At 38.3% G+C, this 27866-nt stretch overlaps 1 protein-coding gene across 8 annotated transcripts in view; it reads left to right on the top strand.

Annotated features, from left to right (window-relative positions):
• CPEB4 (cytoplasmic polyadenylation element binding protein 4) overlaps nt 1–27497 on the top strand; it is a 42831-nt gene extending 15334 nt beyond the window's left edge. For 4 of the 8 annotated variants that reach the window (XM_062607712.1, XM_062607718.1, XM_062607717.1 and 1 more), the window contains 6 exons: nt 15946–16119; nt 17510–17599; nt 18221–18339; nt 19235–19349; nt 19558–19739; nt 23050–27497. In XM_062607712.1, coding sequence (XP_062463696.1) covers nt 15946–16119; nt 17510–17599; nt 18221–18339; nt 19235–19349; nt 19558–19739; nt 23050–23277 — 908 coding nt within the window. In that variant the 3' untranslated portion in view covers nt 23278–27497. Of the gene's footprint in view, nt 1–13884; nt 13909–15945; nt 16120–17509; nt 17600–18220; nt 18340–19234; nt 19350–19557; nt 19740–23049 lie in introns of those variants that run through there. The other 4 variants (XM_062607711.1, XM_062607715.1, XM_062607714.1 and 1 more) reach the window with 2 other exon arrangements.
• The last annotated feature ends 369 nt before the right edge of the window (nt 27498–27866 follow it).

Below are 27866 nucleotides of genomic sequence, written 5' to 3'. Positions count from 1 at the left end.
CAAGACACTAATAAAACATACTGTAGAGAGCAATCTCAGAATGGCATGGAAATAATTTAGATGATCTAATAGGTCTCACTCCTATCTTGTGAGTCTTTGAGAGGCTTTAATATTGACTCAACATTAGTTTAGTATGTAACACTAACACCACCCCCTTTCATATTGTAATAGATTTCAAGAGAAAGAAGTACGATGTTAAAATATACCTTCAAAACAAAGTATGGATATGATAATAGATACCAGTTACAGTTTGGAACATGTTGTCTCTTAGAAATAATTTTTATCTTTAAATGCTATGTTCAGAGCAGCAGGTTTTGGATCCCGTAATAAAATTTTAAGTAGGAAGTCTTCAAAATTTAACGAAATCCTTTCACAGTGTGTACTTCTTGACTGAGCTGATTAGGTTCTGCTAGTTTTGATTTGTTTAAGAGAGTAATAATTATGGTCTTGAGTTGTCTTGCTATATGAAATAGTGTTTCCTGCTTGAGGTTCAAAGGTGATTCTTAAGTATCATTGATTCAGTACATTCAGTTTTACCTTTTAATGCTTTTGGTAGGCATTTTACCTCCTCCCCCCCTCCTCTTTTTAAGGTATATTTTTATCCCTGTTTAAATCCTCTTCCTTTGCTGAGCAGCTGCCATTTCAATATGTTATTTTTATCCACACGAGTGAGTGTGCTGCATGGTGCACAGCCAATGACAGCCTGCAGAAGCCTTTCCCTGGAGACTAATTGCATCTTCTTTACAATGTATTCGGCCTTCGTGAGCTGAGCCTGGGATCCAGAGACTGATTTCTGAATCTGGGTCTTCCACATGGCAATTTGAGCATAAAACTGTAATAGTAGTAGATTGACTAAATATTTCCTTGTTAAGTGACACTGAACTGTCTTTAAATACTTTATAACCACAGACTGTTTTATTACTGAAATATCCTATGGTTCAGTTCAGAATATAAGGTTATTGCCTGGAAATTATGCAAAGTGAAATGGATTAAAGAACCAGGCCAGTACATCTGCTTCTGGCACTGCAAAGCACTCCTGCAAAATTTGGGTGTGAATAGCTCAGTATTTGCATGAATGCTGTGAAGTGAAATAGTCTCTAAAGAAATGTACTTGCACACAAAAAGGAAGGTTTTGGAAGTAGCACAAGGTCAGAGTATACATGCAAACACTGGGAGAGACAGTCGAACAGCAGCTCTAAATTTTAAGGCTGCAAAGGTAGAATGATGATAACTGGCACCATTTAGGATTTCTCTGAGCAAGTGGATCTACTTAACTATTTTTAAAGCAGTCATCAGCTTTTTCATATTGATCTGAAAAACTGTCATCTCAGCTGTGAAGAACGTATGTAAACCTCATAAAGTGTTCTTTGATGAAAGGGACCAAAATAGTTTTGACAGTGTTTTCTGACTATCAGATAAGAAATTGAACAAGTTGTTTCTTTTCTAGCTGTACGAATTATGTAACATGTTTGTGTTAACTGAGTAGAATGGGCCATTTGGTTTCCTATATGAGCCAGAAAATTAATGAGAATCTGGTGAGAATCAGTTCCAATTTTGCCAAGGGCTAAATAACAAAGGCTGCATTTCCTTTTAGGGAAGTGGTCCTGTATCTATCAACATGAGCTATTTGAAAATGTAAAATAATAGATTTTGAGTTTTTTTTCTTATATTTTAAACCCAGCTTTGTTTTCATAGCAATGAAGAATTGACAGCAAAGATTCAGGTTGGTGGCTAAGGTCAACCTTTCTTCCCTGCTGTTGGTCTGTATGAGGTTATGTGATGTAGTTACTGAGTTCTGAAAGTCAAAGGCCCCTGGCAAGCGTGTACACAGACCTGTAATGGCACTGCCTCATCTTCATGCCTCTGGTGCCTTGTGCATGTGAGTGAACTTTCACAGAACTGTGCTGATCCCACCTCAATCTCCTGAGAAGAGCATTAGTAGCTGATTTTGTTTGGCTGCCTTGTCTCAGAACAAGCTTCTCTAAGGATTATCATAGAATCATAGAAGGGTTGGAAAGGACCTTACGATCATCAAGTTCCAACCCCCCTGCCATGGGCAGGGGCAGCTCACACTAAACCATGTCACCCAAGGCTCTGTTCAGCCTGGCCTTGAGCGCCGCCAGGGATGGAGCATTCACAGCTTCCTTGGGCAACCATTTTACTCATTACTCATTTGTAAGTTTTTAATGTATCCAGTTTACGGTAAAAAGCCTGCTGCACCAGGCTGTAGACAAATTTTTTGTAGACAATTCAGATTTGCCCTATTTGTTTTTGGAAGCTGTCATGAATTAGTCTTGAATGGTTCCTACTCAGGATCTGCTTGAATTTTACCTCCTATGCAGTAACCAGGAAAGGCTAATGGGATTTACAGACTTGAGTGCATATTAATTAAGAGGAAAACCAATTGTTCTACTATCTCATAATATTGCTGAACTGGGTCTAATAGCAATAAACTACAACTCATGCTGGTGGAGCTGTGATGGGGAAAACGCAATCTATATGAGGCTTATTTGAAATCAGCAGCTGCCATTCCTTTTACAATCCACTATTTCCAGTTGGGTTAGAGTACTACTAACAAGTGAGGGTATGCTTTCTTTCCAAATGCAGCCAATAGTCAACATTTTGGGGTAATGTTCAGTATTTTTAGTCTTTTGGTACGCTTTCCTCCCTAGTTCCTCTCTTGGCAGCTTAAGTGTTTGTTGATTTAGCTCTGATGTTTTGTGTTTGCCAGAGCCTTTGTTTGGAAACAAACAACCTAGTAAAATGGAATCACCTGGGCAGCAGGAAGAGAAATTTTGTACTAATACATACTGCAACCAGATCATTACTTAGAAGTAACACAACCATACACAATGTACGATTTTACATCCATTGGCAATAATCTGGTAAAACTCCCAGCTTTCTCTTTTAAATTGACATTTGTTTTTTGTGGCTTGAAATAAGAGCTTCTTTAAGAGATGCCTAATGTGATGGGGCTTAGAAAGGCAAAACTTGATGTGGAAGGAAAAAACTCCATCCCCCAAACTTGCAAACAGTATGAGGAGGTGAACACTGCCCATACATAGTGAGAAGACAAAACACACACAGCACACACTTGGTCCTGCGGAGCCCCGTTCCGGTGCGGCCCGGGCACCGTCAGCCGTCCCGCCCGGCGCTACCAAATGCTCCCCGCGGAGGTAAGCGCCTTGTGCATCGCTGGCAGGGATGAAGGGCAATGTTTCTAAGGTGGCAGCCCACTGACACATAGATCAAAGCAGTGCGGCTCAACAGTCAGCCTTCTCTGCACTGCCGAGCTCTGGCTTAGACGGGCCCGTGGAACAGAGGGGGATTGGAATTCCCCCTGCAATTGCTGCCTGCGTGGACTATCCCGAATACTGTCTCTGTGCCCCTTCGGCCGAGCTGCAGCTCTGGCTCCTCTTCTTCCTGCTCCTCCTCCTGCTCCTCTTCCTCCTCCTCCTCCTCCCTGGCGCGCCGGGCCCGGGGCGGTGTGCGTTGGCAGATGACGGTTCAGCACCGCGAGGTACCTCTACTCTCTTAGCGGGGTTTAGCTGTGCTCAGCGATAGGCGTTGCTGCTTCGTGACTGTGGCCGAACCTCTGTTGTGTTTTCAAGCTGGTGCGAGTTGACCAGAGTTGTCGGAGGGGGGGGGAAACACTGCAGAGCATGGCCCGCAGCAGCAGGTTCCAGTGACTGTTTGGAGCGGGCTCTTCCGTGAGCTCAGATTTAAAGGTCATCGTTTGTCCTGTGCTTCCTGGAGGCACTGCTGAAGTCTGCCTGCTCGTCTCTGTTTGTGTAGTACCGGGATTAAACAACAATGGGGGGTTTTAATATGGCTGTGGTCTTAAAGTCACAGGCGGGCCCTCTCTTCCCCCCCACAAGACTCTCCATAATTCAGGATTTTGATTCCTTACCTACACACCCCACCAGGCTGTAAGCAGTGGGAATGCCCTGGGTCTGGTTTGTTGTGTAGCAAGAGGAAGAACACGGGTGTGTACATTATGTTTTTGACAGTTAAGGCCTTGAAACTAGACTGATTGCTAACTCATACAATGCTTGCCTGGCTTTGCGGCACCGTGTATCAAGAAAATGGAGTCAATTAAAAAAACAAGAGAAAGGTTTTTAATTTATAGCAGTTGGATTGGCAGCGTTTTGACGGGTGTAAATGCAATGAGGATTTGCCCATTTTCTGTGGAAAAACGAATGGACTGGAACTCAGGTTGCCCTGAGGCAATGTAGGTTAAGATTTTTACTTTGGCACCTTCATTTTCTGTTACGAATTGGGAAAAGCCAAGACCCATTTGTACTGACTCAGGAAACATTGTATATTATTTAATAATACATTTGGATCCATGTACACTGATGCATATGATTTAAAAAATAAAGCAGTAGTTACTGCTGTGCATCTTACTATTTGCTGCAGAAGCTCATATTACAATGAAAGCTACAAAAATCCCAGGACAGGGATGCAACATTAAGATTGAATAATAAACATTTTTGCAATCATCTGGAATAATTTAGGAAATTGTAGCACAATCCAACTGATGTACCCAGATGTGGCAGTTTTTTGTTTTCAGTGATGGAAAAAACCTCATGGAAGAAGTGAATTACTGTTGGCATTAAATTAATTCCATTGGATTTATTGATATACTTAATTTTCAGTGTGTGGGAAGTAGTTTTAGGTTAATGGTGCTGTTCAGAGTTAGGGGAATATTTCAGAACTTTGACATTTATGTGCCTTTGGAACTGCATGCAGAACTTGAGATTGACTTATGTTAAATATGCATGCTATAGTAGTAGAAGAAAATAAGGTAAGGAAATGGGTACTGTTGGCTACCTCTGCTAGTGCTACTTTGACACAAGAATTACTGAGGAGTTTAAACTTTCTAATGATACCTGCGTTTTTATAGAAATACAGGCCTTGACAATGCAGATATCAAGCAACTGGATGCTTGTTCTTCACTAGTGGAGGATTTTGAGGTAGGGTATTAATTCAGCTGAAGAAGAGCAACACCTTGATTTATGCTGTCTGTCTAAAACGGAGCCATTGAGCAATGAGCAAGAGTGTATTAATGTAACCACCCTTTGAGTCCAGGAAATTCCTTCCCCTGCCACCACAGAGCAGTACAAATATCCCAGGGTTTTCTGATCCTGGTCCAGCTTTGAAATCAGTTAGGATTCCTGTTCACTTCATTGGAGTATGAGACCTACGTTTTTTTTGTCCCGTCTTAAAACATTTCTTGCAGGCCCCTTGCCATGCTGTCCCATCTCCAGAGCCTGTATGGAAAATTAAATGCCTTTCATACTCCTTAGACAAAATGCTTCCTAGGAATGTATGCTGCAAATTATGTGGCAGAGATTTTTAAAACACAACAAAGCACTGAAATACTGCTAAAAGTTTTAATGTCTAAGTCAGTGATTTGATCTTCAAAAGTATTACACCCAACAGAGCCATGCTGAATTCCAGGACAGCTGCCTTGCTGATCTGATTAAAACCTTTCTAAGTTTTCTTGCTTTCCTTTTTTTTGTCTTTGTTAAAATAATTCCATCCTTTTTTGCAGAAGTGTGTTTAATCTTCTGCTTTGTTTAGTATCATTGTCCACCAAGTGGGTTTGGTGTTTTTTTTTCCTTTTTTGAATTCTTGCTTTGATAATCTCTGGCCATTCTGGATCATCTTCAAAGCACTCTTTAATTTGGAACTGTATTCCATGAGTAGTGTCTGTTCCTTATTTTAGAAGACAGAGCTTGCCAGCCTCCCCTCCCAGACTGCATAAACTACCTGTATTTGGTCTTTTTGCTCACTCTGTTCACTTTTTTCCTTGACATTAAATTGTTAAGTCTTTTGTTAGCCCCGGTTTGCATATTCCCATCGTGTTTATCAGGCTAGAGATGGCATGAAAGGAGCAGAAGGAAAAGCCTGAAGTGCTTTTCTTAAACTTGGAGATAAAGAAGAAATGGGAGAATGGGGATGAGTTCGGAGAAAAGATAAGGAGGTGACAGATGAGGTGTAAGCATAAAAGATAACAAACTCCTAGGAAAGTCCTACAGAGACAGTTTTTAGTAGTGGGCAGACTTTGCATATGCCCAAGAGAAACTGTGCAGTAGCCTGAAATTTGCATCAATTACTTAAGATGTTTTGAGATCAAAATGTGATGTATGTAGGGTTTGTGTATGCAGTCTACTTATGTCTACTTATTTTAATTCAGAATTAGGTGGAACAATGAGCACTATTGATGAGGCAAATCTGAAAATACACCTTGCAGTAGATTTAGCCATACTTGGCTTAATGTATTGTTTGTTGGGACACAGATTGATGGTGCTAGTTTTTTGTTTGTTAGTTTTTCTTCACCACTGTAATGTTGATAGTTGGACTTCCAGGTGAGTGGAACAGCCATGTACTGTCTCTAAATATGTAAATGGCAAGCGTCTTTAGAGGCAGTGGTATCCTTTCAGCTTTAATTAGAAATCCTGTTAAGAGGAATCCCAGCTCAGCAGTCAGATTGGATAGGTATTAGAAAAAAGTAAATTTTGTGGGTAGAATGTGGGGATAAATACATAAACCAATTTGTGATACATTAATAAATTCCCAGTAACTTACAGTAGCATTACTTACAATTCTTCATGTTGTCAATTGTGTCATTGCACAAATGCTGTGGGAGGTGGGGATAGCTTTCTGAAGGAATTCTAAAAAATGTCTTGGTTGTTCGTGTGTCATTTGAAATTGCTAGAATATCCTGTTGGTGGCTGACCCCATATAGCATTTTGAATCTAGGCAGAGGAAATGAAATGCTGACTCTTTTAAAACACAGTTTTCTGTTTCTCCTTCCGTTTGGATTTGGTGTGGGGAAGTGTATAATACTGGGGTTTTTACATATATTACTGGGAAAATTAATGTCTTTTCTGTGCTCTTTTCATGTAAAAATGAAAAATGGGGAAATGCTACACTGCAGAGACTTGAGCTTGCTTGATGTTAATATTTCCTTATTGTTTGGGAGTGAAGCCAGAGGATGCTTAAAAAGGAACAAAGCCCTCATGTTGCATTCCAGGCTGTCTTGTGATCATTCCTTCCACAGACAAAAATAAGTTGCTTTGAACCTATTATTGTACTTAAGGAACTCTGGGTTTAAATCTTGCAGCATGGGAGTATATGCCAGTGTAAATCCAGCTCTTGGAAGTCACATGCAGGAATTGCATTTTGGGTTATTTCATTAACCATTTCATTATTCATTAAAGCATGGGCAGAATTCATGGTATAGATACGATGGTATAAGCAGATACCAGCATCTCTTGAGATTAAATACTGTGTATAAAGAGTCCAGGAGCACAGGGTGTATGAGCCGTGACTGGGAATGGCAGGTTTGTGAAGTTCTTGCTCTTTTTTCAGATGTTTTCAGAAGTTGCTCAGTAAGTTCTGTAATAGGCTCAATAAATTGTTCTTGTCACTTAAAAAGCCCATCTAGGAATATGTAGCAGTGACATTCCATTCTTTCCTCCTGTCAGAAGGTCCATCATTAGTATCTATTTGGAATTTACTGAAGTTGCCACATTTGAAATAGTTTTGTGGCTGAGAACCTGATCTGCTCCTTGCTTGTAAAGCTGTGTCATGTTTTTCCTTCTCCCAGTTGCAAACTCTGCCTTTCTTTTTTTATTTTTAAAATTAATATAGTAATAGTTTAAGTGTTCAAAAGATCAATGCTGCCAATTATCCCGTAGCATAAACTGGAAGATGTATTGATGGAAAAGGCTGAATGTTTTTGTAACTTCTGTCTATTCTCCACTGGTCATACATTAGCGTCAAGTAAAACTCCATGCCACCAGCAGTAGGGTGCCCGCTTTTCCAAAATACACGTATAATTCCAACTAACGTCCATTCTCCAGCAGAGGGTTGTGCTTCATTATTTGCTCTTCTGCTTTTGGTTTCTTATCTCTGACCTGTGGGGGTTCCTAGAGGAGGAAAAAGAGTTATATTCAAATAGGTATGATTTTGAAGGGTTCCACTTCAGTGGATTTGCAGTGAGCCAGTGTAACATCATTGGAATTACGGAAGAAGTACTGATACCTTGTAGATAAAGCTATGGCTATGTTTAGGTTCTATAGCGGCTTTGTTTAGGAGATTTCTCTGTATTCTCTTTGATAGCGAAGAATACTTCAAAGTCAGCTTTGAAGCTCCTGTGTTTTTCAAAGGAGTGAGGCTGGGTTTGGTTTGTCACCTTTCACAGGTAGTTAAGTGGCTGCTGAAATGTATGAAAGAGCATCTCTTGGGGTTCAGTCTGCCTGGCACTGTGTTAGTGTGCCAGGCAGACTACCTGAGAGCATCAGCAGGGAAGGAATAATGATGGTGGTGGTTTTTAAAGCTCTCACGCAAACTAAACTGCAGTCTTTTCATAGGTAGCCTTTTTTTTTTTTCCCCTTTTTTTCTGTTTCCCCTTCAGTCTCGGGCTTAAACAGCTCGCTGGAAGCGGGTCTGGGACTTTTTGTCTCTGTTTCCCAATCTGGAAGGTTAAGCTTGAGCTTCTCACATACGTAGATTTGAACCGTTGCTGGGCTGGCTGAGCTGGAAGCATGTTTGCCTTTCTGCCCTGGTTGTGCAGTGGTGCCACTACAGCTGGGTTTGTGCAGTGCATTGAAATGAGAGCCATTACTGCATTTTCTGCGTATAACCGCGTAGTCTCTTCAGGTAGGCAGTTTTGCTTTGGGCAGATTAAAGCCCTAAGAACCTGGAGCTCGTTGCACAAGCCTTGGAAACAGTAGCTTTCGCTTTCACTGTTTCTCAGCTTCTTTCCCCCTCTGTCCTCCCTGGTTGTTTGATGTATGAAGTTGTCAACAATCAAACTATTAGAAGTTGTTATGCTGATAATCTGCTTTGTGCAATGTGTAGGGTGTACGTTTTTACCATGTGAACCCAATTAATTCAACATAATCACAGGTAAAACACAGTTACCATCAGAAGAGCCAGAGCTAAAAGGCTTTTATACGTAGATTCTCCTCAGGGTTTTAGAAGAAAAGAAACCAAAGAAACCTAATTAGTGTTTTATATGTTGGCTGTAGTTTGTGGCGGTGACCTAGAATTTAAAATGACAGATTCTAGTCAGATCTGCACTCAAATGCTACAGAATACCAGAAACTGCATTTTGTTAGTGTTCTCAACAGAAGGAATGGGTAAATACTTGTCTTCAGGCATCTGGTTTTATTTGAAATAAAGCATAATACTTCCATTTACAATAGTACTCTTGTTTTTCAGCATTTGTTTGGACATTTTGAACACAAACTAGCGCTATATTTCTCATAAGTAGACTTTTAACATTGTGCTGCTTTTAAAATAGGAGGAAAAAATGCAGATTTTTGCATCTCTGTGGCTTAATTTTGAAGAATCAGTACTTCCAAATGTGTTAATCCTTGATTTTACTGTGCAGCCAAATGTAGTCTGCTTTCCTGGTTTCACGCTGACTTTGACATTGCTAAAAGTGTGACAAATACACATTCTCCAGATGTGTATATAGAGGTGTTTAATTTTGCAAGATTATTTTAGATTAAGAAAATACTATTTGAATGCTTTAAATTTTGATCAATTTATTCTGTATTGGCAGAATTTATCCTGGATCCGGTATCACGTATCTGCCATTCTGCCGTGCAGTGACTGTTGTTCCACAGTCAACGTATCATGTGCTGGGGATAATTTAGCAGAAATGGGATTATGTGCTTGAAATGGGCAAACGTTTTGCACACATGGACGTGTCTTATCTTAGCAATCATGGAACTGTAGCCTGATCCTTTTGTCCTCAGTATTTTAGAACTAAAATCAAGGAATGCATAAAATACTACTTTCTTTGCCTGTCATGCAACATTTTATGGCGCTATATGCTTTCCTGTGGAAAATGCCATATAAGACTTAAGTTTTAAGGCTCTGTTAAATAGGAAGTAATACCTTTGTGTACAATACATATAGGTAAATACAATTTCTATGTTATAATTTGAGAAAGTATATATATACTTCTCTGAAAATACCTGCCTTGGTTTCTGAGTTGCTCCTCCATGCACAGATATAATTTAACCAAAGGTAGGTTTGGTTATAGATGTTCTTTATCATTTTAATTTTTCTGCTTTTGATTTGGTTAAGGATACAATCAGATTCTTCACTAGTGATGACCTTACAGGACTTCTTGTGAAATGTACTGTTACCTGTGGTAGAAACACTTGGTCCATGCATTCCATTTGCAGCGCATTGTGAAACATGAAGTGATGATAAAATCTAACTCTGGAGTTATAATCAACCCTGCCGGCCCTCAGGGAATAGTATGGGGAAAAAGGTAGTATTTTAATGGCCTTGTGCACAGCATTGTCAGTCTTGCTACAGTTACAAAATATGGTTTAGTGCAGAATAATTTACAATAGTTTTACTGGTTTTGCTGTTGGAATGGCAAAACCAGATTGTACTTCTATTATTTTTCTATAACTTATAAATAAAACTCATGAAAGCATACATGTTTCCTGTAATAGATTCAAGGATATCTAGCTCACATCTAGAAATAAACCTGTGAAATCTTGGTACTTCGCATCTCTAAAAGTTAAGTTCTTCTAAGTGAAATAGAAGACAAACTAGCACCAAATTACCTCCTTGTGTTTATGAGAAGAAAATTACTATCGTCAGAGTAAACAGTTTCTGTGTTTGTGTATTGATTGTATTTGCCTTCCACCATAAGAAACTGGCTACTGTGGAACCTCACTGGTGAAGCTGGTTTGGTTTGGTCTTTGAGAGGAAATACATGAGAGCATATCCATGAGTAATATAAAAGATGGCAGTATGTTGTTATATTCACCTCTGTGCCAAGGTAAAGACCAGAATCCCTGTCTTGAGGAGCTCTTGGAGTAAAGACATGAATTAGGTACAGAACTGGACAGGTATTACGCCAATCTAGGTTTGTGTGCCAAAAAACAACTATAGTAAGGTAGTGAGAATGAAGGTACAACTGTAATTTAACTTTGAGCATTCTGTTCCTCTGTCCATTCCAGGGTTCTGTGATGTTTCTATTAACTATGGATGCTCGTATAATTCTCCTAGTTGTAATGTGGTCTTAGAAAGCTGGAATGACATTCACTGGAGATGCAGATCTTCTTGCTTGCTGGTCCTTTTAAACAGTCTGCTCTTGAGCTGACCTTTTTATGTAAATCTTCCACAGTTAATGGCACAAAATACACCTGAAATTGCTGCTACCATCCTGCAAACTGGAAAGCAGCAAGAACAGTTAAAGAGCATTTCCAGGACAAGCTTCTTGTAAGTTTGGGTTTTGAGTGGTTTAGGACTCCTGCATACATTTTTCCTGCTTCTCCAGCAGAGTATCATTGTCATTGGGAACTGTGTACTTTATAGAATGGCACATGTGATTTACACAATGTGCTGACAGTCTTTTTGATGCTTCCTATAGAAGAAGAAAGCTCAACACATTTAATTGGAGCTATGTTGAGCACAAAAGATGTGATTTTTTAAAACAGAGAGAGGGAGATGGCCAGGAGCCCATTATATGTCTCAAATGAAGAGAAGGCACAAGAATTTGAGTGGGTTGCTTATTCACTACGTTCCTTAAAATGAAAGACAGCAAAAGCAGCAGATTTTTGCAGATCATTAGCTTTCTGTATGGATTTTTTTTTTTACCATAGAAACGAGTGTTGCAGGGAGGGCTGAGGTGACAAAATAATTGAAGCAACTGCTAACAGCATTTTAAATTTCAGACTGATTTTATTGGGAAATCTCTCTCCATAGGTTATTAGTGAGCTGTTGAACTGATTGCATAAACTCTTTGTGTTCTTTAGGTTCTGTAACATAACAGTTACCTTAAGACTACATTTATGTTGCAGCTTAGCTGGGGTACTTCTATAGCAAAGATGTCTCTTAATATGAAAGTATGAAAGCCAGAGACAGGATTGGTAAGTCACAGTCAGCTGTCCTTCTGGCCTGCCAAAAGAACATTCTTTAGTTTCCATGTTGTGTATTACATTGTGTGAAATTAATGGTGTGTGATGAGCTCTGAATTCAGTGAGCAGAGAAAGTTTGTATCTGTGCTGTACTGGGGTAGTTTATAAACTGTGGCTTCCGAGAAATGTTTTGAAATGTCAAATGTTGGTATTTTGTGGGTTAGATGAAGCAAATGCAGAAAAACAAGCAAATTAGGAAGAAAAAAAAATTCTTAGTATTTAGTTCTCAAAACCTCTTCTGTAGTATTTGGCACTCAAAATACTTCCTAGCTGGTGGCTGAGCTTTTTTTGTCATTTTCCGCACTGGTAAAGGAGAAAAATCCTATTGCCTTGGGTGACACAGGTGGCAAAGCAGTGAGGAGCCTGCTGACCTAAATTGTGGTCACAGATCCGCAGTGGGAACCGTATCTGTGCTGCATGCTTTGTTGCCAAGAATGGGTGTACCAAGTGAAGGCGTTTGTGTGGTTTTGTTAGTAATTTAGAAACCACAAGCAAGTTTTTTATGGCTTTATAGGGAGAGCTGTTTTTGAAATGCTTAATGTTTTCTAAACCATGCCTGCAAAGGCTTCTGGGCTTTGTCAGAAGTGCAGTGAGATTTGCTGATTGCTTTGTGTGAGACAAGTTCTTTAAAACTTCGTACTTTGAGGACTGTATGTGCATCTCAAATTTATAAATCAAAATTACCCTGGAAAAATTATTGTAAAGGCCTTTGGCCATCAATATTCTCCCATATAGCCAGTGCCTGTGTGAAAACTCAAGTTCATATGCTCCAGTCTGAAGACTAGGGCTTTGTTATTTTGTATTCTTGGTGTTAATTGTAAGTATCTCTATCAGCAAAAGATAGAGAATAAAATGGATGTGTAGATGTTAAATAATCATTAAGCAAATTGGATTGATATAATTTTTATTTTGAGAGAGGAAATTACTCCTTTCTTCTTGTGGTTTACTAATGTTGAAATGCTTAAACCAATTGTCAGTCTCAGTTTTGAATGAGGAAGCAAAATAAAATGCACGATATGCTCAGAGTTTCTCATAGCACTTGCCAGGAGAACCCAAGTTTTGAAAACAGTTGGCCTGCTTTCAGACACAGATTTTAATGAGATTAAAAGAGAAAGAATGTGCAAGGTTGATTAGAAAGCTTGGACATATTCTGACAATGGGTTCTGGAAGCCATCAAAGAAAAATGTGTTTTTCAGTGGTAGAACTCATTTGTTTTGGAAAACGAAAAGTCAGAAGCAGTGGGTAACTGTTGAATAGTTACAGCAAAGTGTACTAAGTTAGCATGAGAGAATCTACTGTCGTACACAGATTGCAGGAGGGCTGAAAGGCAGTTTTGGTGGCCCAGACTTTTTCTCCTTGACTTTTAAGGTTTTTTGGCTAATTAATTTGTCAGTAATAATTTCACCAAGGATTTTGTGCGTTGTGCAAAGCTTTTATAGCAGCCTAATTTCAAAGCAGAAAGTAAGACAATAGTCCTTGTGTTAGGGCTTTTCCTATGGTTCAGGGGAAGATCAGTGTTAAGAGAATGCTTGAACTTGGCAGAGTGTGGTGCCTTGCAGAATGAGTCAGGAGGCCTGGTGCATGAGAAAAGATCCATTTACTTGTATGCCCAGCAGACGGTTAAGGAATAGATTGAAAAATAAATGTGCAAGTTAAGAACTAAAATTGTTTTTAAAAAAGTCTCTTCGACTGTATGTGTATACTTTGTCATCCATGTGTTTTATCAGTAGCAGAGATGGTTCGAGGATGGCATGGTTCTGTGGGTGGTGGGGAGGTCAGCTTGTGAACACCATTTTAAATGACCTGAAGTATGAAAAGGCTTGAGAATCACGGAGTTAGTATAAAGGCAATAAAACAAGGTCTTTTGGTCCTTATAACAATGATTGAAAGGCTGTTTTCTTTCTCATTTAACATGCAGCAAGGACATATGGGAGAAGGCGAGGTAACAATATTCCTATTTAATTTTCTAATGTTGACAATGTCTCATGGGAGAAATAACATTAAGTTGTTACTAGAGGGCAAACTCCAAAAGTTTAAGATTATAAAGGATCAGTTTCACATACATTGTCATAGTTTGCATGCTATAAATAAACATTTGAACTGAATTAGGTAGTACTCCACAGTAACACTATTGAGGCTGCAATGATCACAATCTTTACAGTGGACGTCATCTATGTGATTTGTTACACTGGAGGGCTGCGTTGTGTTTGTGTGTATGTTATGAATGTCAATGCTGGAGTTTATTTTGGTTCTTTTGGGTGATGTTGGTTTTCTTGATGAAGCATAGACTCTAGTGAATATATTTTCTGGCCTGCTAGGTTAAAGAATGAGATCCTGCAAGCATGCATGTTGAATCATCTAACAGCAGTGGTAATGCTGGTGAACCTGAAAAGGCTGCTTAGGTGTGGAGAATTGCTCCCTTCCAACAATACCTGCAGGGTTGGGGTCTTAAAGAGATGTAACAAAAGACATGGGCATCAGTTCAGTAGGGGAAACCAAAATGACATTTAAGTCTATATTACGATATGTTGATCATGGTAGGAACCAGGTTTGCCTCACTACAGAAATAGGCTCGATTGTAGTTGATTTTAATTTTAATTAAAGATGTATAAAGATTGTTGAAATTTCAAACAAAGCAAGCTGACCAAGCCTTCCTTTTTTTTTATTTGCATAAATGACATGGACTATGGATTTTATCGTTTTGGTGGGGGGGGATTCAACTTGTTAGCTGCTTGATTTTGGGTGGTTTTTTTGTTTGTTTTTTTTTTTTTTGTTTTTGTTTTCATGGAAAATGTCTGGATATTGGAATGGATCCAATTTTCTGTTTTCTAGATTTTATTTTATCTTTTTATCAATTTATTTCAAAGGAAGGAAGCAAGAGCAGGATAAATTAACCTTGCCAGTGCATTACTCTGATAGATTGTAATGAATGCTGAAAAAGCAAACATAGTGTATCACATCATAGACAAAAGGAAATGTATCCTAAAACTTGTAGCACACCTCAGTTACTTGCTTACTTTCCCTATATATATATATTTATTCCAAAAACGCTCCTTAAATGAGTAGAAGTCTGTTCAGTTTGTTGTCTAGATGCTGAATGCTGTAACCAAAGGGTGAATTAATGGAAGAGATCAGCTTGTGTGCTCTTTATTATATTGTACAGTTGCATTTATAAAGCAAAAATTATTTAAAATATTAAGGAAATGTATGATAAAGGATTATCATAGGAGACTATTGGGTTGTGAGGGGAAGTATGCTTACAACATTTTGGCTTAGAGTGAGTCCATTAACGAAACTCTGTTGTAACATCTAAGTAAACTTGCTTCTAGGAATGACACAGTATTGCCTAGTTTTCAGTCTGCATTTGCAGTAAATTACAGTGGATCTGTCTGGTTTTATCAGATTATTTTTGTTAATAGCAAGTGGGTGGTTTATGATATGTTTTGATACCAGGTAATTTAAATGTGTAATACATTTAGCTGTTAGAATTCTTGTTTTCCCATCTTCACCGTGAAATTGTATCTGCCTATTGTGAGAAGCTGTTCACTGGAAAATTACATATACAGTTTAAGTTTTAGTGATGTCTGCTGTTGGGAAAGTCCCAGGGAAGAAAAAGGCTTATATCCTCTTCTGTTCTTACACCTTATTAAAAGAAATGTAATTGGAAACATGAAATGTTATAGAAAATGCTCAACTTGAGCAATCAATAGAAATACTGTTTTGTTTCAAATCTTCATTAGTTGTAGTGCAGTTATGAAGCAAGTAGCAACCTTTTCTCTAAAATAATGCATTTGAGTTACGGAGTGACATTGAAAACTAGAAGGGTCATATGAAATTGGGAACATAACTGTTCATTGAAAAGGAAGATTGCAAACAGTTCTAATGCGGCAACTAGTGCATTTTAAAGTATTACTTAAGCAGTGTGTGCTTTGTTCTGTTAGTATGTTTTTTTCCTTTTTTTTTTTAACCCCCTCTTCAGGTCAGTCTTCACTGTTTCCAATGGAAGACGGGTTCTTGGATGATGGACGTGGGGATCAGACTCTTCACAGTGGTTTAGGATCACCTCACTGCTTCTCCCATCAGAATGGAGAAAGAGTGGAACGGTATTCCCGTAAAGTCTTTGTTGGGGGACTGCCGCCAGATATTGATGAAGGTATGCCCAGAAAATCTTCTGCAGAAAAGCTTCTTCTGGCCTCTTGACAAAACCGGTGTGAAACCTTTTCTTTGTTAACTCCTGAATGATTGTTTTCCAAACTCTGTGGAAAGGTTTTGATATGTAAATGGATCTTCTGATACTAGCACCTTCAAGCTAGTTTAGGCTATTGTTCTGCTTTGAATAACAAAAACATATGTTACCACACATTTAACTGACTCCTACAGTATGTGGGGCAAATACAACAAACATCAACTCTTGAAGCTTATAGCTATGCTGCAATCACTGTATAGGCACTAGAAGCCACTAGTAGGAAAAGTATTGCTAGCAGTTTTCTGAAGTTTCTGTAGCATAGTAAGTCAGTATAGTGGATTGTCAGTTGCTGTTGCATTAGCAATGCCATCAGAGAGTGTAAGCAAACCAAAAAAGACATACTTAGCAACACCTTTTCAGATTTCTAACTGAATTTGAGGATTGGGAAAGTCTTCTAAGTTGCGTATTAGGAACCCCCAACAGCATCCTAGCATTGAAAGCTCTGTTAACACCAGGAACAGAGTACAGCTGAGCACTGTACCAATATAGGTGCTGCTTCACAATGTGAAGTTTGTTCGTTTCAATTTCTTAATGAAAAGTGCTTGCCCAGAGAATTTCAGCTAGTAACAGTTCACATGTATGTGTAGAGAAGGAAAAGAATGCTCACTCAATTCCAGGAACAGAATTACAGCTAGGAGACTTCTATGGGACTAGCATATGCAAATTTATACCAGCAATTGGAGGGCAGAGGCAAAATTAAAATGGATGCAAGAATTTCTTCTTGATGCAGTAGTATGTTCTTGCCATCTTTCCTACAAAATTATGTAACTGTCCTGCAAGTTTGTTCTATGTTAGTTTGAGGTCAAGGTCACATTGTGTTTGACCATGTGGTACTAGCATGTGATATAAACAGGCATGGCTGTGTCTTGTGATAGGCCATTCTTTTTTTTCCCACTGTTTCTGCAATTATAAGATACTGACAGAGCAGATTGCTTACTAGCAAATCAGCAAATTGTCTCTAGACTTCTTGTGAGAGAATAGTTGAAGCTGGGTTTGGCATTAGCTGTAGAGATACAGTGACTCCATTTCTGTGAATTAGTGGGTTATGAGTTATTTATAATACTTGGTAGAAAGAAAACCTTGATCTTTGACCTGTTGTGTTTTCTAATTTGTGTTCTGACTTGTCATAAAAATGCCCCATCAGCTAGTAAGCATTGCTATGAACTGCTGAACGTCTGCTGGTCACAGAGTGTTAATTTATAGGATGAAGCTACCCAAAATCAAGTGTTCTTCAAATGTCTTCCATACAATTTATTTTAATTCAGTTTGTGCCTTTTCCTTTCTCTCCTCCTCACAGATGAGATCACTGCTAGTTTTCGTCGCTTTGGACCTTTGATTGTAGACTGGCCACACAAGGCAGAGAGCAAATCCTATTTTCCTCCTAAAGGTAAATATCTGATAACCAGTATATATGAGCATTTTAGAATAATTTTTCTTGATAAGACTTCATTTTAGACAAACTTTTTGTGACAATGACCCAGTGTTTAGGAGAAAAAAAGTTGAATCCTTGAGATTGTTATGAAATGATGCAATTTAGAATGTTGCTTTGCAGTTGTTCAGCGCCACAAGAACAATTCCTTATTCCTTATAAGGTTTTTACCTTATTCTGATGTCCTTTTACTCCCCGTGGTGTTCTTAATTTTTGTAATAATAGTCAAGACTAGTCTTTCAAGGGACTAAATGACCTCCACAGAAGTTGGGAAGGATTTGTGCCTTATATTAGCAACCAACATGGCAGGTTTGTGTCCACAGCTGTGGCTTTTGTTCAGTCCATCCTGCTGGTTTATACTTTTCAAAGGGAATGGGAGAAAGAGCTGAGCAGGCTTTTCCTCATGTCTCTGCAGAGGACTTGCAGGAGGCTGGGTTGGAAATGTGTGAGGGCACCTTAAATTTTGTGCCTTACTGTATGGTCGCATGATGACATGGTGTCAAGCATAATTCTGGGTTCAATTATTATCCTATAGGCAAATAGACAGAAGAAGTTACGTGCTTGTTTTCCTTTTTGTAGGATACGCATTTTTGCTCTTCCAAGATGAAAGCTCTGTACAGGCACTGATTGATGCATGTATTGAAGAAGATGGAAAGCTCTATCTTTGTGTTTCCAGCCCCACTATCAAAGACAAACCGGTAGGTAGAATTGTCAGGGCCTGCAGAATAATCAGAAATTGTTCTTTTCAAATGCCTTTTTTCCTTCTTTTCTGTCTTCAGATTGCTAATGTTTAAATTCCTTTAAGATGTCAAATTAAGTTCTCAAAGAGAAGACCAAGTTATTTTTAAGCTAGACATGATGAAATTTTTTAGTCTAATTACAATTCATACCTCTGTTAGAAAAAGGGTTGCTGAATTTCGGCATTGCTGATGTCTGGAAATATATTTATTATAAGTATTTTATGCTTATTATTGATTAAAATACAGAATTCATATTGCCTGAGTAATGTATGTAACATGTTTTGGCAGAGACAAATCCATCACGTGACATTGAACTGTAAATTATAAGTATGAATGGTTTTGGGGCTGATGCAAGTCTGTTAACAGTTGGAGAGACCTGCTCTATTCCTGTAGCTTAAATTTGGCCAGCTGTAGGCAAATATAAAGCAGCTAGTTTTGCACAGTAAATAAACACACCACTTCGTGCACTGGAGCCTGTTGCATTGAGATAACGCTAGTCTAGTGCTCACACTTGGCTAGAACAACGCAAGTAGCGTAGATATGAATACACCAGTGTAGTTCAGACAGGACAGTTCAGTCATGATTAAGAAAATATGTAAGTAGAGGGCAAGTTTTTTTTCCCCAGAAATTTGGGTAACAAGGAAGTGGTGAAATTCAGCATGATCAAGTAGTCTGTCTTAACAGAGCTTATTACCATCTCATTTCGAGAAATGATTGCTGAACAAGTAGAAAACAAGTTTGGAAAGCACATCCGTTTAAGAGGTTTTCTTCTTTGTAGGATACTGTTTTAATTTATATTACTAAGATACTTTGAATTGTGAATGGTTAAAAAAAAAAGGCTTTTTGTCCATAGGTTCAGATCCGGCCTTGGAACCTTAGTGATAGTGATTTTGTTATGGATGGTTCACAGCCTCTTGACCCACGAAAAACCATTTTTGTTGGTGGTGTTCCTCGGCCTTTACGAGCAGGTACACTGCGTGTTCCGCAGCGCTGGGCATGTTGAATATGCAGTCTGATTTGGGGAGCAGTGGGGGAAACAAGTTATTTCAGCAAGGGAAGTATTAAGTGTTCTTGACACTTACAGTGGGGGACATGAATACAACTGGACTGTTACTTGATGCTTTTACTAAAAATTACCAAGCCTACACCACTGTTTGATTTTCCTTTCTGGTTTAGTGGAACTTGCAATGATAATGGATCGGCTGTATGGAGGGGTGTGCTATGCTGGAATTGACACAGACCCTGAGCTGAAGTACCCAAAAGGAGCTGGGCGGGTTGCGTTTTCTAATCAACAGAGTTACATAGCTGCTATCAGTGCTCGCTTTGTTCAGCTGCAGCATGGAGAGATAGATAAACGGGTAAGGTCTTCAAGCATGTCCTACTTTTGTTCAGTGCTTTCTCTAGAAATGCTTTTCCATGTAAATGTGTGTCATTGTGAAGACTGTAAATGTTATGTCAGATAATTGCATATTTAGGCCTAGATTGTGCCACTTAGATACAGCACAGAATAAAAATGAAGGAGTGGTACTTCTGGAATGTGGGAGGCACCTGTGAAGCAGACTTGCTGAAATTGCTTAGCGTAATGGGAAGCATGTCAGCTGCCTTGCCCTGTTATAAGAATACTGTGCTCATCATATACTCCCGCTGCAAGTATTTGCACTTGTAGTGTTTGTATAACGTGAGGTATCAGCCAAGGATGGAGCACTTCTACTCCTGTTCTGCCTCTTTTGAGAATGGGCAGAATCTGTTAAACGTTGTGTGCTGAGTTTTCTTAAAGAGCATCATAGTAATGCATTGTTAACTCGTTAGTGCACATTACAGCTTCACAGTCATGTTCTGTGGCTTACGAAAAGGCTGTGTCTGGTTATTTTATTCCTTTATTATCATAAATTAAAGAATATGCCAAATGGATCTGCAGCTTGCTTCACTCTGCACTCTCATTTATATAAAATGTGACTTTGCCAGTAACAGTGATCTTTGGCCCACAGTTTGGAGAAACTCAGATCCTTAAATCTGCCATTGTAATTCATGCTTTGTCTCTGGATTTCTCTTCCGTGATTGTCATTATTAATCTTAATTTTGTAATTACTACAGAGGAAAATCCCCAAACCTAGCTGATTATCATTTCCCTTCTGCTTTGGCTATAAAGCTTTGGTAGAAAAATTGTAACAACAATTTGACTGTGGGCCTGTGAATTGGAATGTCTTTGTTCTCATCTTGGCTCTGAAATAAGTTCTGTACAGCTTTGAACAAATAATTTGGGCCGCCCTTGTGCAACTTCTGCTTGCATAAGCAGACACTTGGGTGAATAGGTCTATTGAAGCTGGTGGGACTACAAATTTGAGTAAGTACTTGTGAACTCTAGCAAAGATTTTGCAATCTATTTCCCCTTCCTTCTCTCCTTCCAACTCATTTCCCCATTTTGTGTGAAGTTCAGAAGAAATGTGGGGAGGTAAGTGCTTAGGGGGATTCATTGTAGGAGGGGTTGGGTGCATGAGGGAAATAAAAGTACAACAGTGGCAATACTACTTTTTATTAATAAGTTACTATTAATAATTTTTCTAATAAAGTTTTTCTGCAAAAATAAAACTAAAAGTAGTACCAAGAAGGGATTTCCTGTAAAATTAGGCAACGGGGTGCTGCTGAAGGGTGTGCCCTGCAAAGAGATAATGTAAATTAAATGCTCAGCACCCTGCTGCACCCATCACTGCAGAGCTGATGAGTGCTGCCACCCTAAGCATGCCTGATGAAGTTTCTGTAATTCAAGTTTTTTCTCTGTAGCTGGGAAATCCTTCTGTACCTAGCACAAGTAACAGTTGCAGGCCGTATTTGGCACACGCATTTCAGCACACGCTGAATAAATGCGCTGAGGACTCTGACTAATATCTTGCACAAAACCCAGTGCTGCAGTAACAGGCTAAAGCAAGCAGAGGTATAATTACCTGTGCTATAGTTCAGCCTGTGAATGTGTCTGAGTAAACATAATAGAGCAGCAGAATTGCCACATTAAGGAGCCCTGCATAGCATTTTTATAGATTCTCCTCTTAGCACTTACAGAAGACGCTCATCAATAAATACCCAGCCTTAAACTAGATGGAAAACTAGGTGATGAAAGCAGAATGTTAGTGTTAGGAGTATATGTCTGCCTCTGCTCATTTACAAATTCATTTCTCTGAGCTGGCATGGAGGAGGGTGTTTGAAAAACACAACTCCAGCAGTGGAGGAGGAGAAAAATTGATTTAAAAAAGAAAAAGGCTGCTGTACTGTCTCCAAGTAGTTTATATGTACTGCGAGCATGACATCGAACGACTTCAGTGCTCTGGCTGAACTGTGATAAAATTGGGTAAGTTTAAAATCACAGGAGCCTGTGAGTGTCCTTAGTTGAATGAGCTGGCCTGGCATACCTCTGAGGCTGTGGGATACAGAAAGGAGCGTCCCTAAGCCAGATGCAGGTTGAACAGTGGAGATACAACTTGCAGTCTGGGTATTTGGAAATGTCTGTAAAAACATGATTAAATGAGCTTCAGAGAACGCCCATAAGCACTTCTAGAAGAGGAACTTGTACTTGTGTTTTTTAACATGAAGCTTGGTATTGTGCTTCTGATGTGTCACACAGACCTTTCATAGTTCTGTGGAGCTAGGGAATGGAGGTGATTACTGGTTTGGAGGTGAATCTGAGCCTTTAGGGGATAACAGTGCTGCAGTTGTGATTTAAACATGTAGGCATGTCTAAACGAGCTGTACTGTAGCCAGCTTGGATACTGCAAGCAGTAAGCTTTGCTTTAAAGCTGTCACAGAGAAAGCGCTCTGGAGTGCTGTGAGCAGTGGTTGTAGCTGACAGTACAGCAGGCTTGGTTTTGGTATGCAAATTCCTAGATTAAAAGCTAGTATCCTGCAGATGTTGCAGTGTAGATATATGGTTGGAGCACCAGCTGGTAAGTTCCTGTGAGTCATGATCAGTTAAGAACTTGAAGAGATTTTTCCTCTCCTTTCTTGTCTGCTGTACTGAATTACTGCTCATCATCTGGCCATTAATGCCAGCAGCGTAGGTGGGCGCTGGTCCCATGTTCAGCTGCTCATTTGATCCCGTCAAGATTAGGTGGGTTTCCTTTTGCTGAGGAGACTAAGCCACATAAAAAGAAACCATAAGTGTGCTGTTTATTAAGGTAATAAATAACTTTTTTTTTTCTTTAAGCTGGAAATTCAGAGATTGAAATTTGCAGACCACATGCATATTTAATCTGCAGTTGGTGTTGTGTAGACAGTTTACATTCCTAACTCAAAAAGTGGGAGCTTAACTGTGCATCACCAGACTTGCAAAGAAATGCCCAGGGTTTTGATGTGATTCTGTGTATCAGTTCTGTAACAATAGGTTGATTGGTCCTTTCTGTAAATAAGTGACAGTATGATGATCAGCATTGGTTTCTGTTTTTTGTTTTAAGAATCAGGGAGGACGGTGGGAGCAGGATTATTCTCAAGTGCTGTAGTTTTGGTTGTTTAATGGTGATGATCATGTGTAATGAGAGGGAAAATTCTCAAGTGTGATATGTCCTCCTACAGAACTGTGATCACAGTCCTGCTAGAACACAGACAGTAAATAGTGTGGAATTGTCATTATCTGCATTGTCATTAAGAATTACAAACTTTCTTCTCATTTTCTGAATACAGGTGGAAGTTAAGCCATATGTCTTGGATGATCAGCTTTGTGATGAATGTCAGGGGGCCCGTTGTGGTGGAAAATTTGCTCCATTTTTCTGTGCTAATGTTACCTGTCTGCAGTATTACTGTGAATATTGCTGGGCTGCTATCCATTCACGCGCTGGCAGGGAATTCCACAAGCCCCTGGTGAAGGAGGGAGGAGATCGCCCAAGACATATTTCATTCCGCTGGAACTAGATGATCACTGCAGTGCTCATATGCAGGCCTCAAATTAAGTGCACTCTTCTGTTATCCTGATTGTCCCTACCCCTCCCTACCCCTTCTCTTATTCAAGATAGCATGCCCTTTTGTAGTAGTCTGTAATTTAACAATAGTATAATGAAAGAATGACCTATAATATGGGTATTTTGTAGAATCTTGTCATTGAAAACTGTATTGGGAACTCCTTTTCGTATTGATAACGTTGCAAGCGAGTTGCATTCTCTTGTCTTTACTACCAAGAGAACACTTAATTTCATGCAACATTTTCTTAGAGGAGAGAAAAATATTAAGAAAAGAGAATTGAAACAATAGAGTATTTTGGTTTTTTAATTAAATTATTGTTAATAAAGTACATAAGAATACTTTTATTAAAATAACCGTGTAACAATAACACTATCAGTCTGTTCTGACACTTTTCCCCCAGGGAAGCCTGTTTTTGCCTCTCTTTTTGTTTCGACTTCGGATTTTTCCAGCAACAGATGAAGTTAGCATTTACCTACCAACGGGAAAGAGCATGTTTAAAGCAACAAAAATGCATGAGCAAAGTTGAAGCAGCATTATAACAATGATTTTTTTTTTTTCTTTATTTAATCTGTTAAGGGTTTTGAGGCTGAAATTCTAGCTCAGTATGTATCTGACTGTGCCTCTGACTACCACCCACATCCAAATTACTAATGAGATAGGCAGAGCTTACTATATTTTCATCAAAAATTATTACATTTTAAGAATTCCTGAATGTAAAAGTTGAGTAAAGTTACTACTGAGGGGGGAGTGCACTTTTTTTTCTTTAAGAGAACTCAATTGTCTGGTGACAGCCCTAGAAATCCTACCAAAGCTAGAGTAATGACAACTAGTTAACTGGCATTTCCTCTCCTGAAGGATAAATATATAGATTTTATTTTTGATGGCTATATATAACTCTATATCCTAATCTACTAAGATTCATCAGGGGCCAGCCTTTGCTCTCCATTTTGACGTGAAAAAATAGAAAACCTAAAAATACCTCAAGGATATCACTGATTTTTCTGAAGTTTTGATATTCCATTCTGTCACACAAATTAAAATTGGCTGCTTATTTGTTTCCCATCTCGGATGTAAAGTTAGTTTTAAATACCCTCTAGCTTAGTTGTAACAGAAGGCATGAACCTAAGTAGTTTCCAAGTCTTGGTTTGCACTGTTTTCTGAGTTTGTGCATGAAATGGTGCAAGTGCGCATATGCCTTTCTTACTCGTCCTGTAGAAAGAATCCTAAGATTCCACCTCTTCAGAACTTAATATGGAGAAAAAAAGAAACACAGGTATTTGAAGTGCCAACATTGCTAAGTTAATGCCTGCTTTATTATAAATAAGTTCTACCTTGAGAAGCATTAACACAGTACATGTTAATTGAATGGTCAAGAGTGGGTGCAGGGGTTTAGTTTGAAATAGTTGAATGAAGGAGTAGTTCTGAAAATTTATTTTTTATTACTTTTTGAACTAATGCCCTGGCCAACTTCTCAAATGATTATTTAGCAGTGTGCAAACAAACACATTCAGTGGCAATCTTCTGAAGTGCCCAAGTGGCATGGTACCATCATAGAATCTCTCAAACCAAAGACTTGCCTCAGCACTGCTTGGAAAACATCTGCTCAGTTAAAAGCCTTTGCCGGCCCCCCTCATCCCGTTTCCCCAGCCCAGATTATCTTTATGAGAAGCAGTTTTTATTTTCAATACAGGCTTTAATGAACTATACCTTACCAAGTTCCAAAGGTCAAAATGGAGACATTTGCTGTCTACTAGTCAAGTATAGAAAGGGAGCTGCTTTTAATGAAATCCCTGAAAATATTGACAACAGTAATGCAAATGCAGAGTGCTCTTGTGTAGATTGTCAGGGACTTTTTTTTCTCTGAAGTACATAATTATAGTTGGAATGTTCCTTTAATTTTTTTAATGCTTGTAGGTGGCTTGGGGTGTGCTATTGTGCCGATCCTACCCAGTAAACAGGTGAGATGGGTTACCATTACAAGAAATAACACTGTTTGAGAACTAGCTTTGAATAATAATTTTCCCTTTGTACATGACCTGCTGAATTTCGGTACAGTGTTTTTGTAGCTAACTTATTTTGTCATGCACATAATGTATATTTGTTATGCACTACTTTTGTATATCTTGTTTTTCCAACAGTGAGCATTTTTAGGCACACTTTTCACTGACGGGATATCTCTTTATGCAATACCTCAATTTTTCATATTGCAAAGAGTAGCTTTTTGTACTTTTATTACTGAGAGATCTTCATATACTTCATTTTTTAATATAAATAATTTTAATAAATTTTATTTTCTTATATTCTGCTTTTTATACATTTCAGTGCTCTGCATACATTTTGAATTATGGATGTTGTGCACTGGCAATGCTATTTTAGAATCTGCAGAGAAAAGAAAGCATGTTGCTTAAACATCTTAGCCCAGCACCAGGTATTTGGTGTACGTATAATTTAAGAAAAATAGTATATGTAAAGTTGAGAATTAAAGAAGAAAAAGCATGAAAGTGACAAATGACACTGTCTTTAGACCCATGAAATTTAAATGCATAAATATAGTGTAGAAATTTAAAAGTAAAGAAACATCAGAATTGTCTACCGCTTCTTACTAAGTTTTTAAAGATTATACACAAATGCAGACGTTTTTGGTGAATGTTTAGCCATTTTTATTATTAATAACAAATTGATGTTAGGTGTTTGATGCAGAAATGTGTCTGCTCTTTTAAATTATATTTAAAGAAAAAAGAGAGCCTGCTAGGTGGCAGGCATGTAATGTTAGTATGCATGACTAATGTAAGAAATTGTTATTCTACTAATATTCACTTGTGATTGTGTGACAAGCGTGTTTACAGATTATTTGGTTACACTTCGATTTACAGGGCATAAACAATTATATACATTACTCTGTACTTAACTAGTGATTACATGTCCTTCTGATTACATGGGATTTGTAGTTGGGGTTACCATGTAGCTCCAAACATAATTAACATGTAATTAGGTTACCAGTTTTAGGGTATCACTTCAGTTTGCAAAGGGGTTAATACGCATGTAGTTTTATCACACTAGCATGGCACCGGCCATGTACTTACAATGTAGTTACAGAGTAATTACATGGTTATTTTTGCAATGTAAAATAAAGTGTTTCTGATTATTTTATATGTAAAGGAACCCCACTGCCCCGTGCTTTTTGGTATAGTATATACTTCTCCATACACAGACCTCTGCAGAATGCAAATTTAAAACTTGCAGTGAATGAATTTAGCGTTTTTCTAAGGATACTGTTGGAAAGACTTGATAATTCACCCCTTGTGTTTTTGAAGAGTTAAAACCTTCTGTTAAAAGGTGATTTAAAACTTGAATGTGATGAATTGTGGCAAGTTAACTTCAAGTTATGTGCAATACCTATTTCAGACTTCTGGAAGATCTTTGCAGTGTAATTCTTTGTTTTTAATTGCAGACATTTAAAAATGTCATTTTCTACTGTTCTAGTAAATCCTCTTTCTTGCTGGTGTTTCTAAAGAAAAGAATCAGAAATCAATCTTTCTACTAATGTAAATTTGAGATTATTTTTAAAAAAATGGAATAAAAGGTTTTGGTCATTTGCTTTATTTTATTATCTTATTTTAAAGCTACTGTGATAGCATTGTAAGAATTGGGACAATATTGTATTCAACTGTTTTATTTTTTATATTTTTAAATTTTAAAGTATAATTAGTTTTTATAATTTTCATCAGATTTTTTTGTTATATTTTTTGGAAGTGAAACTTTTAGCAAGTGGGTGTCTAGTTTTTACTAATCCCTAATATGTTTTTCCCCCAATGTATTGCTCATATTATCAGAAGGAAAAGTTATTTAAGTATGTCAGTTAATTGTACTACTTGGCTGAATTTCCATATAGTTTTTACTGTGTATGGGGAGGTTGTAGTATTTATTATAGCATTTTAAATAAGGGTAATTCATTTTTTATTAAAGTCATTTTCACGTTTAAGTTCATATTTTTGTATGTTCTACTCTAAGTTATATAACACAAGTTACTTTTTTTAAAGAGTTCATTTGTTGAAGTGCTAGTGAAAATTAATGTTATTAAATAGTTTGCAAATGACTATTTATACCAGTATGCATATAATTTTTAAATATTTGTAATGTGAGATGTTGAATGAATAAAACTTTTAACTCAATGTTTCTTCGTAACCTTTTTATTTAAAGCTTGCTGTAGAAATGTGTTCCTTTGTGGCTGAAGCTCGTGGGGCTCAGGGAAGTGATTGTGATGAAGTGTATGGCGCACGTCTGGCTGTATGATGTGTAAAGTGCTTTAGACTAAGTTCTGCTGTCTTGCTCTGGTCCAGATGTTGAGCATGGTTTTGTAGGGAGTGTGTGAGGAAGGGTATAACCACTTGAGGGATGCCGAGTACCCTGCATCCAGTTGGTACAAAATCAATGTGCAATGCTGCAGAAATGGACAGGACAATGTTTAGAGGACTGTAGAGCTTCTCTCTGTTCAGTCAGGCTGTGAGAGCCCCTTTTTTTACTGCTTGTGTCCAGGTGTT

The sequence above is a fragment of the Pezoporus occidentalis genome, unplaced genomic scaffold (genome assembly GCF_034315485.1).
Source record: "Pezoporus occidentalis ecotype Australia unplaced genomic scaffold, CSIRO_AGI_Poc_V1 ctg124, whole genome shotgun sequence".
In the NCBI taxonomy this organism is placed as follows: domain Eukaryota; kingdom Metazoa; phylum Chordata; class Aves; order Psittaciformes; family Psittacidae; genus Pezoporus; species Pezoporus occidentalis.
The sequence above is the reverse complement of the archived record's forward strand: the minus strand, read 5'-3'. Positions and strand labels throughout refer to the sequence as shown.